The following is a 16,304-nucleotide window of genomic DNA, read 5'->3' on the forward strand; positions in this document are numbered from 1 at the left end:
TTCCCCTCCCCTCCCTTCCCTTCCCCCCTTCCCCATCCCCATCCTTCCCTCCGTCCTTTTTCCTTCCCTTCCCCGGCCTAGACGATGCCGTGGTGGAGACGGCCGAGGAGGCCACGGAGCCCGCCGAGGCGGACATCACGGGGCTGTGCCAGGACATGTTCTCCAAAATGGCCACGTACCTAACAGGCGAGCTGACAGGTGAGGCACACCTGCGGTGTGCAAGGTACTGGGCAGCCAGAGACAAACATGGAACGGGCCCCGTACCCTCGAGGATTCCGCTCTTGACTGCTTGCGGGGTGTCTGGACTCGGCCTTCCGAGGCCTCTGTCAAAGGACCCCACCCCCAGCCCCTCTGTCCATAAGCAGCCCTTGCCCCACCTGGCTTTGCTAGCAGGGAGAGGCCTGGGCTGCAGGGAGAATCTGTTTCCTAAAGTATGATATCCAAGGTTTCACCATTTTTTCTTTGTTTTAAAGCCACCAGTGAAGACTATAAACTTCTGGAAAATATGAACAAACTGACTAGCTTGAAGTATCTAGAAATGAAAGATATTGCAGTAAACATAAGTAGAAACCTAAAAGACTTAAACCAGAAATGTAAGTGTTTACTTCTATCTTCTCACTTCAAAGCTATTGGGGCCTGCTCTGTGCCACTCCCTGTTCTGGAGCTTGAGGCTTAGTTATGAAAACAAACTGAGTTAGGATGAGGATGGGGATTGGGGATAGTGCTGGGTGGAGGATTAGGGATGCTCTTTTCACATTTTTCCTATGTGGAAATTTACACTCAGGTTAAGTGAATGCCCTGATCACACAAAGTAAATAACAGAATTGGGAGCTAAACCTGGGTCCTGACTCCAAATTTAGTCCCTCTTCCAATATATAGCATGCTTCATCAAGGCCAAGGCAGAACTTGATGACTTAACATACCTTACCATCTAGAAAATATTCTTTCTAGTGTTTAGATTCTCTTTCCTATGTTGTCTTTCTGCCTTTCAAGGAAGGCTATAGAGACATTGTGACATTATTACTGATGGAGAGAAGTAGTCCTAGGCCAGATATTGTTTTCTTTGTTTTGCTGATGATGAAACTGTTAAATTACTTGCCGGTGGTCTCATGGCTAATTAGTGGTAAAGGCCTTAACCCAAATCTTCTAACTCCAAATCTGGTACTCTCGTCTTGCAAAGGACCATATCTTTCCTACTAGTCTCTGTAGGATTCCCACTTTTAATCAGCGTGATAGGTGGCATCCCTTTTTTTTTTTTTTAAAACTCTCAATGAATTCCTTATAAGCACTTAAAGGGATGTCCTCACAGCTGTTAGGTAGCTTTTGGTTTTGTTTTGTTTTTTAGTAAGAGTGCAGCAAGGGGAGATCAGTCTGGAGATACTTGTGGAGATGTGTCTTTATTGAGGGTGATGTTTGTCTCTCCCTAGGCCAAAAGATCTAGTTTGTTTTTGTTTTTAGATGCAGCACTTCAGCCTTATCTGGATCAGATCACTTTAATTGAGGAGCAAGTAGCAGCTCTTGAGCAGGCAGCTTACAAGTTGGATGCATATTCAAAGAAACTAGGTAATGATTTCATTTAGTGACTTGCCTGGGGAGGGAGCATACGCTAATATTTAAGCATGTATCAAGCACATACTTGGGTGCAGATGTTGTGATAGGCAATGGGAGACAAGATGTCTTATGTGAGAAAAAACAAAGAGACCAGTTTGATTTAAATGTAAGATTGTGAAGTAGAGTAATAAGCAATAAACCTAGAAAGGGAGGTTGGACCCTAATTATAAAAACAGAGGAGGTTATATTCTGTCTTGCAGGAAAGAGGGAACCACTGGAGCTTCTTGGATCAAGGGAATGATATAGTCAAACCTGTGTCATTAGGAATGGCCATTTGGCAACTGGAAGAAGAGACAGATTCAGGGAAATCAGTTTGTAATCTAATGTAAAAGTCTAAGTGATGAAGACTTGAACTTGAGTGATAGCTGTGTGAATGAACGGAGTGAAATGGATGTGAGAAGTATCATGAAAGTACAGTCAAGGATGACTCCATGGTTGCATATCTAGGTGACTGGAAGGATGGTGATAGCCATACCTGAAGGAATGAAGTTCAGAAGGAGGTGGGTTACGGCCATGCAGAGAAGAAAAGGTATTCAGTTTCGTTTGAGACATGTAAAGTTTGAAATGCATATAGGATAGGACAAGGATGATGGTCTTATAAAGGAGTCTAAAAAGGAGCCATTACATAGGCAGGAGAGAGCAGCGGGGTAAAAACCCCAGGACAGGAAGCATTTAGGAAGAAGGGGGAGGGAGGAGAGTCAGGGGATCAAATGCCACGGAGCTGTCAACACTGGGAAAAGGCCATCAGATCTGGTTATCTCAGAGATCAGTGACTTTGGAGAGAGTTGTGTTAAGTTTGGAAGTCAGATTGCAGAGTTAAGTGGAGGGCAACAGGTGTAAGTAGTTTTGGTTTTTGTTTTTCCCTGGGGGTTTGGCATGAAATTGAGGGGAGATACAAGACAATAGCTTGAGGGAGTGGGAGATTCAATTTTTTTTTTAAAGGATAGAAAGAGACCTATTTTTAAGTAGTTAAGAAGGAGACAGCGGATAAGGAGAGATTTAACGTTCAGGAAGCCTACGGAATGATCACAGGGATATGCTCCTGCAGTCTATGAAGAGGGGCTGATACCTGCAAGGAAAAGGTCTGTCTCATCTTTAAAGATTTTGAGGAGATTTGGAATGTATAGTTGAGGAAATGAGGGAACTGCTACCATTCTTTTAGTGAAGTATTTAGTTCAATCCTCTGCTGATAAGAAGAGGGTTATTGGTGTAGGAAGCATGAGAAGAAAGAGAGAAGACTCAAACAGTTGCTAAGGTAAGTTGGAATAAGAGTCAATCAGGGAAGAATAAAAGAATTAACAGAGTAGTGAGGACCCCAGTTGAAATTATATAAAATAAATTTGTTATGGATTCAACTTGTATGACCTTATTTATTGATATGTGGCAGCTTGGATTTAGGAACAGAGAAGGTTGGATGGAAGAAATAATCTAGGATTGGGGTTTGGGAAAGGATGAGCCATAGTGATACAGTGGGGTATGAGTGGCAAGGGACTTGGGCTAGAAAGGGTAAGGCTGAAATGGTTAACTATAGAGTCAAGATTCTGAAGAAAGAAAAGTGAAGAAGGAACAAGACAGATGACAAGTGTCTTTTTGATGTTTAGAGGTTGCTGTTAGGTAGTTGAATGTCCTGGGGCATGGCTCGTTTTATAACAGTCATGCAGGTCAACTTTGCCCCCACTCACTGAAGTATTGAATAGACGTTCTTCAGCTCTTTGGACCTGGACTGGTTGGTGACTGGAATGGAGTCAGTGGGGTAATTGGGCAGATGGTGTGTCTCTGGTCCTCCCTGGAGGATGCCTCAAGTGTAATTTATTTGTAAAGCAGATTGCTGAGAAGGTTTACCTCAAAGAATTTGAGGACTTAGGAACATTAGTGAGTCTTGCCAGAACTATTTTAAAGAAAAGTATATTCAGGGGCAGTTAGGTGGCGCAGCGGATATAGCACCAGCCCTGAAGTCAGGAGGACCTGAGTTCAAATCCAATCTCAGACCAAACACTTGACATTTGCTAGCTGTGTGACCCTGGGTAAGTCACTTAACCCCAATTGCCATTAAAAAAAAATTCAAAAAAAAGCATATTCAGTTATTCTGATTTTCTAATTTTGTGTTTCTTTCAAGCAGGAAGCTGATATATTTGTTAACCATTGTTATACCAGAGTGCTTACTCCATATCCTCATTTTCACTAAGAACTAACGTTGAAAACCTTTTTGAGTTGTGTTTAATTGGCTGAAATGGATCCATCTATTCAGGTGTGACAGGGAGAAACAGAGTCCTGTATCTGGCTAGTTTTGTATCTGGAGACACGAGAGTCTATAACTATAATCAAAGGCTAAGGACTAGAGAGGTTGGAATCCAAAGAGGGATATCACTTGTGTAGTAGTTTTAAAGATAAAAGAGGACCACAGTAGATTGAACTTTGTAACCCTAAAAAGCTACTTTTGTAGTTATCCCTGAACATGGCTTCTTGGAGTGAGGTTTGGTAATGTGGGGCCAAAAGGTTCTTCCTACTGTGCTGAAGCTCCAGCCTATTAATGACAAAGTTTTTTAAGGCCGTCTCAGAGTGTCTGTCCATGCTTGAGATGGAGCACAGGTCTGCTGGCAAAGAGCTACAGGAGCTTAGCCAGAGTAGGGCAGGTGGGGGGAGGCCTAAAAATCTCATAATGGGCTCTAAACTTGCACCTGTAGATGGTCCCTCACTTTAAACTGCATATAAATGATTTGATTATATCTCGAACCAATGCTGAGATACATTTTTTTTACATTTGCTTAAAATCTGTCATCCAAAAATATTTGTTAAAGAGTTGTGTTTTTTTTTTCCTGCAGAAGCAAAGTACAAGAAGTTAGAGAGGCGATGAAAGAATTCATTAGCACAAAGACTTTAACTACAGGAATAAGAGCTGAAATAAGTGGGATGGAACTTACACTATGCTTCAGTTCCTAAAAGGAAGCGGTGCTGCTGATCCAAGGAGAATCTCAGTCCTCACCTCTGGTTGGATGTGTAACTTTGGCCACCTCTTGATGTTTCCTAAACCTATAGCCCCTGGAACCTCATCTTATCGTGTGCTTCATCGTGTGCCCTGGACCAAGGCTCAGAAATCAGGATCAACCCCGTCTGGAGCAGACACAGGAGAGGGCTCCCGGCTCCCTGCTCCCGGGCTCCTCTCTTCTTCCCCCTCCCCTGGGCTCCCCCCCACCCCCTTAATAACCTGTTATTCAACTTAAATAATAAATGCCGACTTGTGACCCTCTGTGATGAATCCTTCTGCCACCTGGGCACTCCTCAGGCCCTCTGTGGGCTAGACGCTGGGCTGGGGTTGGGGCGGAGAATGAGGTGGACGCACGTTCAGTAAAGGAGCCGCCCACCGCCGTCTGGCTCCACCCTTAGGGCACGATCTGCGAGGCGACAGGAAAAGGAGCGAGAAGGGCGCGATCATGCTTAAGGCGAAGGCTTTTGTCCTGCCGTACTTCCCGTACCACGTCGAATGCGTAGGCTCACAGGAGGGAGGGTCTGGAGCTCCCACTCTGGGCGCCTGCGCACTGGGCCGAGGTGCGAGCGCCGGGCTCCCTCGCTCAGCAGGTCGTTCATCTGCTCGAGACGGCCGGGCCGAATGGCTCAGAAGCCCCTGCGTCTGTGAGTGACCTGGAACCGGAAATCCTTGCGGAGGGCAGCTGGGGGAGTGGGATTTGGGGTCTGGAGCCTAAGGGTGGGAGAACTGGCAGCGCCCGCCGTGCTTGGGTTCATCTCCCGCTCCGGGCTCGCTTGCTGCCCGCCTCCCCTCGGCCTCCACCCAGACACACTGCAGTGTTTGCCTCGCGCCTTTCGGTCCATGTGCCAGCCCCCAGACTCATTTCCCATCCCCATTCAGACTTCTCTGGGACTCCCCTCATCTCCGCCCCCCGGGACTCGCCTCATTTCCGCCCCTCGGGACCCACCCCCAGGACCCCCTATTGCCCCCTTTTTCCCACCCTCAGCCTTCGAGTTTCCCTCTATTCCCCCTCCTTTCTACTTCACGTTCCAGGCAGGCTCCCCCTTCTCTCCTCAGGCCCATCTTGTTGGGGACCCGCCACCCTCAGGATTCCCTCCTTCCTACAGTAGTTAAACGGGAGGGGGGGGGGATAGTTTAGTAGCATGTAGGGGGGAGATGCAGTATTGTTGAGGGAAAATGAATTTGGAGGAGGCAGTGATTAATACCAGCTATCATTTATACAGGACTTTAAGGTTTGCAGTGTGCTTTTCAAATGTTACTCATGTGATCCTCACAACAACCCTGTTTGGTAGGTGCTGTTATTCTCATTTCATCGTTGGGAAAACTGAGGCAGTCAGAGGTTAAGTGACTGGCCCAAGGTCACACAGCTAGTGTCTTGAGGCCTGAGCTGCTTCATCCTTAATAGGAAAGACCCAACAGTGACATGAGAGATTCAGAGCTGAAAGGATCAGGGAACAATGACAGATGGAAAGGACACAGAGAAAAGGACTCTCCATGCCACTTAGGGGCAGTGTGGGAGATGAGTCGAAGAAGGATTCAAAGTGATCCTGGGATTTTTAAGCCTAGGTGACAGGAAGAACAGTATGAAGATGAAAACAGAGAGAAACACTTTTTCAGAGGAAGGACATTTTGGTTTTAGAGATGTTGAGTTTGAGATGACAGCAAGACACTCGGGTACTGATGTCTCACAGGCACGTGGAGTTATGGAACTCAGCTCGGAGATAATCCTAACTAAAAAGATCAGCAATCCATATGAGTACAGTAAGAACTGTTTGTACTGAACTCGACAGGTGTTAGTGTTAACTGAATTAATTTGATGTTTATCTCTTGCCTACAGGTTGGCTTGTGGCGATGTTGAAGGAAAGTTTGATGTTTTATTCAATAGAATCCGAGCAATTCAGAAGAAAAGTGGAAACTTTGATGTAAGATGTTTCTTTTCATATTGAAAATTAATGCCATTGTCCCAGGAAAACATACTGAGACAAATTTCTTGAGTTCCTAATTTAATAAATCCGTTTTGTTGTCAGGGTGAATATCTGTCGTAAGCCCAGCACCGTTCTAAATGGAGATTGAAAAAAATGTCCAAAATAGATAACCTGGTGTCTAGTTCAGCATTTCCCAACTATCTCCTTGCTCTGTGGCACAGCCATAGACTACCTTAGTCCCCTTTGGCAATTTTTGACTAAGGGTTAGGGAATGGAATTGATTGTAACTCCAGGAGAGAAGAGTACAGTTGGGGGTTAAGTGTAATGTATTTTATTATGGTTGGATTGTTTGATAGGACTGAGAACATAGATACTCACTGTGTGTTTCATCGATTCAGCTAAACAATTTATTATGTGCTCTTTGCCTGGCACTGAGCTGGGCAGGGGAGATACAAAGACAAAAATGACTCAGTCCCTGTCCTCACGGAACCCACAATGGGGGATGGAAGGGGAAGGAAGAGGAGGGAACATAACCTGTTGACAGATAAGTTAATATGAAAGATATACAAGATGAAACAAAGTAGTTTGAGAGGAGGAGAGTAGTACTATGACTGGGGGAATCAGAAAGAGTCTCTTGGACAAGAGGTGGTGCTTAAGCTGAGTTTTAGAGGGAAACAAGCATTCCAAGAGTGTCAGTGAGGAGGACAGGCAATCCAGGGATAGGAGACAGCAAAGGTATAAGGAAAGAAGATAGAATATCACATGTAGGAAACAACAAGTAGACCAATTAAGTTGGAATATAAGCCCCTTCCCAACATTTTCAAGATAGTCACATGCCGTGTAAGTGACTAATGTACACAATAATGAGGAGCCATAATAATAGCTAGCATTTCTATGGTGTTTTAAAGTTTGCAAAGCACTTTAAAATATTAATCTCACATGATCTTCACAACATCCCTGAGAGACAGAGGCAATTATTATCTCCGTTTTATATAGATGAGGAAACTGAAAGCAGATAGAGATTAAGTGACTTACCTAGGGTCACACAGCTACTAAGTATCTGAGGCCTGGCTTCTTGATTTTGGGACAGTCATCTATCCACTGTACCACCTGTCTGCCATAGTAGAAGATAAATTAGAGTGGAGTACAATTAGCAAAAATCATTTTCTTAGAGAAGGTGATTTTTGAGCCGGGTTTTGAAGGACCATTAAGGTTCTATCCTGGCTCCTGTTCTCTCTCTACAATTTCTGTTGATGATCTCATCAGCTTCTATTGATTCAATTATCATCTCTTTTTTTTTTTAACTTGTTAAAAAATTTATTTATTTTTAGTTTTCAACATGCACTTCCATAAGATTTTGAGTTCCAAATTTTCTCCCCATCTTGTCCCTCCCCCTACCCCAAGATGGCATGCATTCTGTATACCCCTTCCCCTAATCTGCCCTCCCTTCTATTTCTCCCTTCTCTTATCCCCTTCCCCTTCAGTTTTCCTGTAGGGCAGGATAGATTTCTATACCCCATTTCCTATATGTCTTATTTCCCAGTTAGTTGCATGTGAAAACAAGCAACTCAACACAGGTTATACATGTGTAGTCATGCAAAACCCTTCCATAGTAGTCATGTTGTGAAAAACTAAGTATATTTCCCTCATCCTATCCTACCCCCCATTTAATCTATTCTCTCTTTTGACCCTGGCCCTCCTTGGAAGTATTTGCTTTTGATTACCCCCTCCTCCAATCTGCCCTCCCCTCTATCATCCTCCTGTTCTCTTGTCCCCTTCCCCCCCCCATTTTCCTGTAGGGTAAGATAGACTGCCATACCCAGTTGAGTGTGTATGTTATTTTCTCCTTAAACCAAATCCGATGAGAATAAGATTGACTCATTCCCTTTCACCTTCCCCCATTTTCCCTCCACTGTAAAAGCCTTTTCTTGTCTGTTTTATGTGAGATAATTTACCCCATTCTACCTCTCCCTTTCTCCTTCTCTCCATATAGTCCTCTCTCACCCCTTAATTTTATTCTCCAGATATCACCCCTTCATCTTCAACTCACCCTGTGCCCTCCATTTATCTATCTAGATAGATAGATAGATACACAAACATACATAGAATTTTTTCTCTTCCAACTACGCTAATGCTGACAAAGGACTCATAAGTTACAAATATCATCTTTCCATGCAGAATGTAAACAGTTCAACCTTAATAAGTCTCTTATGATTTCTCTTTCCTGTTTACCTCTTCATGTTTCTCTTGAGTCTTGTATCTGAAAGTCAGATTTTCTATTCAGCTCTGGTCTTTTCATCAAGAATGCTTGAAAGTCCTCTATTTCACTGAATGTCTATTTTTTTCCCTGAAGGATTATGCTCAGTTTTGCTGGTTTCAATTATCATCTCTTTACAAACAACCTCTCAAATGTCTATATCTCCTAAGCTCTAGTCCCATCACCAGTTGTCTCTTGGATACCTTTCTTTGGATGTCCCATTGAATATCAAATTCAATTCTTTCCCCACCTTATAAACTTACCCTGTTTCTGTTGAAGACATTATCATCATTCTAGTGTACCTTCAGAACTTCAAGGCCATTCTTCTACTCTTCCTTCTCTCTGACTTCTTTTATTGAATGAATTCCCAAGTCTTGTTGGTTCTATTTCCAGAACATCTCTCATGTCCATCCCTTTCCTTCTATTCACATCCATTCCTACCATACTACTTCAGGCTCTTATCATCTCCCTCAGATCTGCCAAACTAATATTCTTAAAATACAGATCTGGCCATGTCACCCAACTACTAAACAATCTTCATTGTTTTCCCATTGCCTCTTAGATAAAATATAAAGTCCTTAGCCTGGCATTTAAATCCATCCATAGTCTGACTCTCACCTACTTGTTAGTCTTTTTTTCCATGTTATTTCCTATCAAACTCTCCTTTCTAGTCATGTTAATTATTCAGGACATTTCCTCATTTCCCACCTCCATGCCTTTACATGAATGTTTTCACATATCAGGATTGCATCCTTTCTCAACTCTACCTTATAGCTCCTTTCGGATCACAGCTTAGGTGGTACCTCCTACAGGAAGTCATTCCTGATTGCCCTAGTTTTTAATGCTATGTGTTTCTTGAAATCATGTTGTATATACTTTGTAATTACTTATCTGTCCACATGTTATAACCTCCTTGAGGTTCCTTGAGGCCAGGCACCATTTTGTTTCTGTTGTTGTATCTCATCACCCATCCCAGTACATTGCAATGGTAGGCACTTGAAAAGAATAGTTAATAGACAAGGGTTAACGGAGAGGAAGATACATTAATAACGTAGGCTTGACTGAGTAATGAACTATGTTCAGAGATAGCAAGTATATTGACTCAACTAGGCAAAAGACCGCTGGGGAGAAATAAATGGTGTCTTAATTCTGACACATTACTTCAGTTACATTTTACAAACATTGAGTACCTTTCTATGCAGAGTACTGTGGAGGGATACAAAAGGAGTTGACAAGGAGTAGGTAGTATCCAATAGCATAGTCTCCTAGCTGCTTCTTAATTGCCTAGTCACCTGCACATCTCCCCGTCTTTAAAAAGTCCTCACTTGACCTGTCCGTCCTTGCTAGCTATCCTCTTATAGCTCTTCTCCCTTTCCTAGCTAAAGTCATTCAGAAAGCTGTCTACAATTCTCCTGTCTCTTCTAAAAGTTCTACTGTTTAGCTTCCAACTTCATTATTTCAGCTGAAATGACATTTTCCAGTTACCAGTGATGATCTCTTAATTGTCAAATCTCATGGCCTATTCTCAATCCTCATCCTTCTCGAACTTTCTGCAGCCTTTGATACTGTTAGTCACCTCTTCTCTGTGATCTGGATTAAATGTTTTATAACCACTTTGAAAACAAATTTAAAAAAAAGTTACTGGATAGATCAGTTACTATTGGGTGTGACCTAGATGTAGGAAAATCTAGATTACCCAGGAGAGATGCTTTAGGAAACTTTCCTTAGCGCTTATTGCTTTGCGGTTATTCATGACTTGGGTGTTCCAATCCATACAACCACGTAGAACAGAACCATTTGGATAGTCAGTCAGCAAAAAGATTTAGAGACTAGTACTGGAGATTTGAATGTTTATAACCTGATCTTTGTGATGTGTTTCTATGACTGTGTCTTTAAGGAGAGAGAGAGAGCAGAGATAGTTGAGTGTTATAAAGGGGCAATAGGACTGATACCTGGAGAATATCTTGTTATCTTCTCCCAATTTGTAGCTACCTTGGCGATGGAAGGCGATATAGATTTGTGCTTATTAAGGATCTGAATGGTTTATATTTGTGATTTAGATTCCACAAAACATTCACAGAGTTAGAACCCAATCACAGAATTGTTGCTCAGGTTATGCAGATTGGTTAAGGAGAACCTGATGTTGACCATTTGGAGATGTTAACTATGAAGATTGTATATTGACTATATTTTTGTTTTATTTGTCTGCTTTAAAATCTCATTTTAGCTGCTGTTGTGTGTAGGTGATTTCTTCGGTTCTACACCAAGTACCGAATGGGAGGAATACAGGACAGGAGTCAAGAGAGGTACAGAAATTACTACTTTGAAACATAAATATCAGAGTACCAAGGATTTTTGGTCATGGTATGTTTTACCTATGTATTGTTGCTTAAAGATTTCCTCCTTGTGCCAGCTCAACTCAACTGGCATTCATTAAGAGTCTACTATGTGCTAGCCACATACACAGACAAAATGGAACAACCCCTCCCCTCAGGGTGCTTACCTTCTACTACATCTTGCACATTGGGAAGGAAAATGCTCAAGTTACAGATTGGTTGTGGATTTCATATTGTGAACCTCCCTGTAGAGTCTGTTCCAGAGAGTACATTATATAAAAATAACCGTCAATTGGATGGATCAAGTTTTCTGGGACTCCTCCTTCTTCCAATTTTAGTCCTTGTTATTATGTCATTTGCAGCATCCATTTTTATTACATAAAGTGGTTACCTCTATTGTCCGACAATACTTAGTAACCAATCCACAAGCATTTATTAAGTGCCTATGTGCCAAGCACAGCTGTTGAATGTTGGGCACAGGACATACCCTGGAAGGGAGTTTGTGTATCACGTAGAGCTGTTAATGGAGTGGTGATACAGATTTTTTTGCTTTTGTTAAAAATGTTACACATGCATAGAAAAATTTTCTCATGCTCAGAAGTACATCCAGTAATTATATGATGTTTCTTGTTATCTCTTTTCCTCTCCAAAGCACCTATTCAAACTTATGTGCTCGGTGCTAATGACCAGGAAGCTGTCAAGTACTTCCCAGATGTTGATGGATGTGAACTAGCTGAAAACATTACTTACCTAGGTATGGATCAGAAAAGGGTTTCAGTAGTGGGCTCACAATGTGGTTTGATAAAATGGGCCTATGGCAGCCCCCTGTGTTACACAAGAGAGTAAGAGCGATTTCTCTGCCAAATACTGTGACCAAAGGGCCATAGCCTTCCTCCTTTTTTTCCCTTTTCTCTGCTAATATTCCCTTTTTATCAGATTTGCCTTTTCCGGTTTCCTATGCTATTTCTAACTTCTGCTTTTTCAGTCTAATCGACCTTCTTTTTTACTGATCTTTAGCTTTGCTATTAAGTTTTGGAATTTCCTTTCATCATGTGTTCCCCTAAGAATCACCCTCTGGGACTTATTTCTGTTTATTTGGTCATACAGAAGCCATTTGCCACACAGTTGTGCTTCATGTAAATTCATATGTATATAAATTCAGTTTAAATTATAATAACTCCTGCCCCCAGCCTAACAGGGTCACTCTCAGTTCATATATGACTGTTCTTTGAGAAGGTGTGGGGTCAGCACCATTGTATGGAATCCTTTCTTTAGTTCCTATCTTACGGTTCTCATTTTAATCCCTCCTCCTTTCATGTACTTTTATAGTTTAAGGAAATTGTAGGGCAGTTCTCAGCCTAGTTATTACAGTCTAACTGAGAATGACAGCCCAGTCCTACATGGTAAAACTGTTCTCAGGGACAGAGTCATAGCAACTGTGACAGAGCAGTTGAGACTCTTAAATGATTCTAATGAAAGGTAAAGGACCTCAGAGTAATAATGGAATACAGTTTTTGAATAAGGCTTTTAAACATAAGAATAAGTGAATAATACATAAATTGAGCATTAAATGAGATAACCATGAAGAATGCTTAGTAGAACTCACTGCCAAACATGAAATAATCAGATTCCTTTCAAGATGCCAAGGATCTGTGACTCCATCCATGTGTATACTCCTTCCACAAAAGCAAATCACAGCCCCTTCCATGCCGTAATTGTCAGTTTCCTGATTTGGCTGTTGGCCAAAAAAAAAAAATGGTGATTACTTGGTGGCCACCACCTGGGTGAGGAGCATCTTTGCCCTGAGGTAGCCTGGTCTGTTGGATAATAGTCACACAATTTGTTGCTGGGTCCAAACTTAAGCCTTTTTAGTTGAGTAGGATCTGCCAAAGTTAGCATCATAATTTTTGTGAACCAAGGGCCAAAAACTTCACTAAGTGATCTTACTCTCACAGTCTCTGCCTCTCTCTAAAGAGAACTGTCTCTGTTGATGGCCTTACTAGCCTCCTAGGGAACCTGAGCTCATAACTTTATCTTTGTCCGCTTCTTCTCCCTTACCCCACACCTCCAAACAGTTGCCAAGTACCATTGATTCTGCCTCACTGTTATTTCTGGGATCTGTCCCTACTTCTCGGCTCCCACTGTGCCCACCTTTGTTCACACTGTCATTTCTTTTCACCTAACCTATTGTTGTAGATTCCTAATCAATTTTCACACATTCAGTCTGTCCTTCACAACTGTGCCCAAGTAGTCTTCCTAACACACTGTTGTGATTGTTATACCTGTTAAGAAATCTTCAGTAGCATTTTCCTTTGCCTACAGAATAAAGTAGAGCAGCTAGTTGGCATAGTGGGTAGAGCACTGGGCCTGGAGGCAGGAAGACCTGAGTTCAAATCCAGCCTCAAACACATACTAGTTATGTCACCTGGAGCAAGTCACTTAACCCTGTTTGCTTCAGTTTCCTCATTAGTAAAATGAGCTGGAGAAGGAAATGGCAAACGACTCTAGTATCTCTGCCAAGAAAACGTGACTGAAACATCTGAATGGCCACAACAGAACAAAGTGCAAATTCTTGATCCTGGCATTTTAGGCCCTTCAAAGTCTGGCTTCAGCCCAGCTTTCTAGCCTTATCTTCTTTAGCAGTCAATTAAGCATTGAGTTTATTAATTACGTCTTATGGAGATTGGAAGGTAGTTTCGTTTGTTTTATCGCTGTTCTTTCCATTTACATTGTTGTTTCCCTTAAGTCTTAACATCTGTGTTTATTGAATCTTACCGGTGTCTTCTAGTCTTCCTTTCTTTTCTAGAATTTGGACAGAGATCGAGGGACAGCTTGGGAGGTCTGACTACCTTCCGATCTGCGTAAGACTTAGGGTTAGTAACACAGTAATCTGAATTTCTTTCAGAGGGCCTGAGGAATTGATAGTGAAACATGCAAATAACCATATTGTTTGATGGGGAATTAATGGCTGTAAACTCACAGTAGTTCATTTTGTAATTGTGATGGCATAGGTCTCTTTCTTCCTTTTTCCACTGTCTGTGAAGGACTTAGGGTTGTAGCCTTGTCAACATAGACCTCTCTTTTCTCCCTATCCCTTTCTTTTTAGTTAGCCAGTGATAGCAACACATTGAAACCAGTCTTTTTATAATATAATTATAGGTCCATAGACTGTATTTAAGATCTGCTGTAAGAGATACACCTTAAAAAGTTTTTTTTAAAAGAGAGAGAAGCCTTACTGTCTCTCTCCACCTGTCCAAGGCCAGACTTCCCAACCCAAGTTGTGCCCTAGTTCCCAGAGAAGTATAGTTTATTTCTCAGTCCGTTCTGCTTCTACTCCTCTTCTGGCTTGGATTCTTCTCTCCACCTAATTGAGTGGTACATCTTTAACGGTCTCTGGTTTCACCTGTTGTTAATTTTTTTTATTTAATGCCTTTTCACCAATTCACTTGGGGTCCTCTTAGACCTATTATTCTCTTAGACTCAGTTTATCTTATATTTTATGGAGGAGGAGAGGCCCCCCCTTTCTTACTTATTAAAAAATGATTAACTTAGCATTTTATATGGTTGTATAACAGCCCTGACACAGGATTCACAACCTCTCGCAGGTGCTTGAGGTATGTGGGCCATTCACCATGATAATCCTGCTTTTGTTCTAACAGTCTATCTAAAGCTTAACAGTTTTTTTCCCCCTGTGTAGGTCGAAAAGGTGTTTTCACTGGTGCCTCAGGCCTGCAGATTGCTTACCTCAGTGGGACAGAGTCATTGGCTGAGCCTGCCCCACCTTACAGCTTCACCTTCAAGGATGTAAGCTCGCTGAAGGCAGCTTTGCAGGCCACATCGCAGTTTAAAGGTGTTGATGTCTTGCTGACATCCCCATGGCCCAAGGGTGTGGGGAACTTCGGGAATGCTTCTGTGAGTAGCTCTTTTCCAGTTGGGATTTTTAAAAAACTTCCTTATTATGATGATGTGTCATATTGATAAAGATCAACAAATATAAATGTTTCCCCTCTACAAAGAAGAATAGAAAAAGAGGACTGAATATGAAACTTTGACTCTCCCAACGTACAGCTTTTTTTTTGTTTAGTTGAGATTTCCAAAAGCAAATTGTCCTGTGATTAGTAATGAGCTTTGTGTGATCTGTGTTGCATATTCCAGGTTTTAACATATTTTAGTTAACTCAGACCCTCCCTGGACTTTTTCGGGAACCACAAGGAATGTCACTCTCTTATTTGTGGAGTTCCTAGAGGTCTCTACTTGGACGATTCTCATTTAATATTATTATAAATGATCTCGAAGAAGGCATACAAATGATATTCCCAGTGTGCCAATGGCAGATCTTACAAGGAATGGAACGCTAAATCAACAGGGAAGAATTTGACTCTATATGGTCAGAAAACTGTCCAATGAGCTTCAATATGGGGAAGTGTAAAGTGCTTCAGTAACTCAAGGATCTGTAATTTTTTTCAATATGGGTACTCCTTCCACTGATGCAAATTGCAGCCCCTCTATATACTCTAGATGACAGTCTTGATGAACGTCTGAGGCTGAAAAATTCTTCACCTTTCAGCCAGCCATCTGATGATGCGCCCCTGATCTTAGGTAGTCTAAACTTTGGATGACAGACAAGAATGCCTGAACTTGTATTTGAAACCTTTTTACCCTGTTGAGGACAGGCCAGAGCTTCTGCTTGAATGGCAGAGCCATTGAGAGCCCAGCTCTGTACCACAGTGAGGCATCCAGAAGCCTTGAGTAGTGGGCATGGGAGTACCTTCAGGGGCTTCAGAGCTGTCAGTGATGGCCTTAAAAAATTACTGTAGACTGCGCCCTGAATATATCAGCAGTAGGCTGCCATGAGCCTGACTTCCTCAGCATCATAAACTGGAAGCAAGCCTATGCTTTCTCTTCCCCATGTACAAACCCATGATATCACCAAACCTGAAAGGCTCTCTACATTGAAACTGGTCTCTAAGCATCCTGGGGAACAACTTGAAGCTGGTGAAGAGCCAGTGAAAGTATCAGAAATGATCAGAGGGGAAGAGACGGTACTCATATGTAAGAAAAAATACCAAAAGTGAGATTTCTTCAGTCTGCAAAGGGGAAGACAGGAAATATTAATAAGGTGGATAAAATCATGCAAAGTGGTCATGAACATAAAATGGGTTTGTTCACAAAATCTTAGAATATTAAAA

At 42.1% G+C, this 16,304-nt stretch overlaps 2 protein-coding genes across 3 annotated transcripts in view; both read left to right on the forward strand.

Annotated features, from left to right (window-relative positions):
* Window positions 1-4,846, forward strand: part of BLOC1S2 (biogenesis of lysosomal organelles complex 1 subunit 2) — a 5,466-nt gene extending 620 nt beyond the window's left edge. The window contains exons 2-6 of one of the 2 annotated variants that reach the window (XR_003567727.1): window positions 82-198; window positions 474-593; window positions 1,459-1,563; window positions 1,812-2,140; window positions 4,434-4,846. Coding sequence is in view for 1 of the 2 variants with exons in the window: in XM_027846351.1 (XP_027702152.1) it covers window positions 82-198; window positions 474-593; window positions 1,459-1,563; window positions 4,434-4,465 (374 nt within the window). In the remaining variant the exon portion in view is untranslated. The remainder of the gene's footprint in view (window positions 1-81; window positions 199-473; window positions 594-1,458; window positions 1,564-1,811; window positions 2,141-4,433) is intronic. The other variant, XM_027846351.1, reaches the window with a different exon arrangement.
* A 288-nt stretch (window positions 4,847-5,134) lies between these two features.
* The window catches only part of CWF19L1 (CWF19 like cell cycle control factor 1), a 34,734-nt gene continuing 23,564 nt past the window's right edge, over window positions 5,135-16,304 (forward strand). Inside the window, exons 1-5 of the mRNA XM_027846350.1 lie at window positions 5,135-5,241; window positions 6,435-6,519; window positions 11,007-11,085; window positions 11,768-11,869; window positions 14,813-15,027. Of these exons, the coding sequence (XP_027702151.1) occupies window positions 5,219-5,241; window positions 6,435-6,519; window positions 11,007-11,085; window positions 11,768-11,869; window positions 14,813-15,027 (504 nt within the window). The 5' untranslated portion in view covers window positions 5,135-5,218. The remainder of the gene's footprint in view (window positions 5,242-6,434; window positions 6,520-11,006; window positions 11,086-11,767; window positions 11,870-14,812; window positions 15,028-16,304) is intronic.

This window comes from Vombatus ursinus, unplaced genomic scaffold (assembly GCF_900497805.2).
Source record: "Vombatus ursinus unplaced genomic scaffold, bare-nosed wombat genome assembly UNPS02015129.1, whole genome shotgun sequence".
In the NCBI taxonomy this organism is placed as follows: Eukaryota; Metazoa; Chordata; class Mammalia; order Diprotodontia; family Vombatidae; genus Vombatus; species Vombatus ursinus.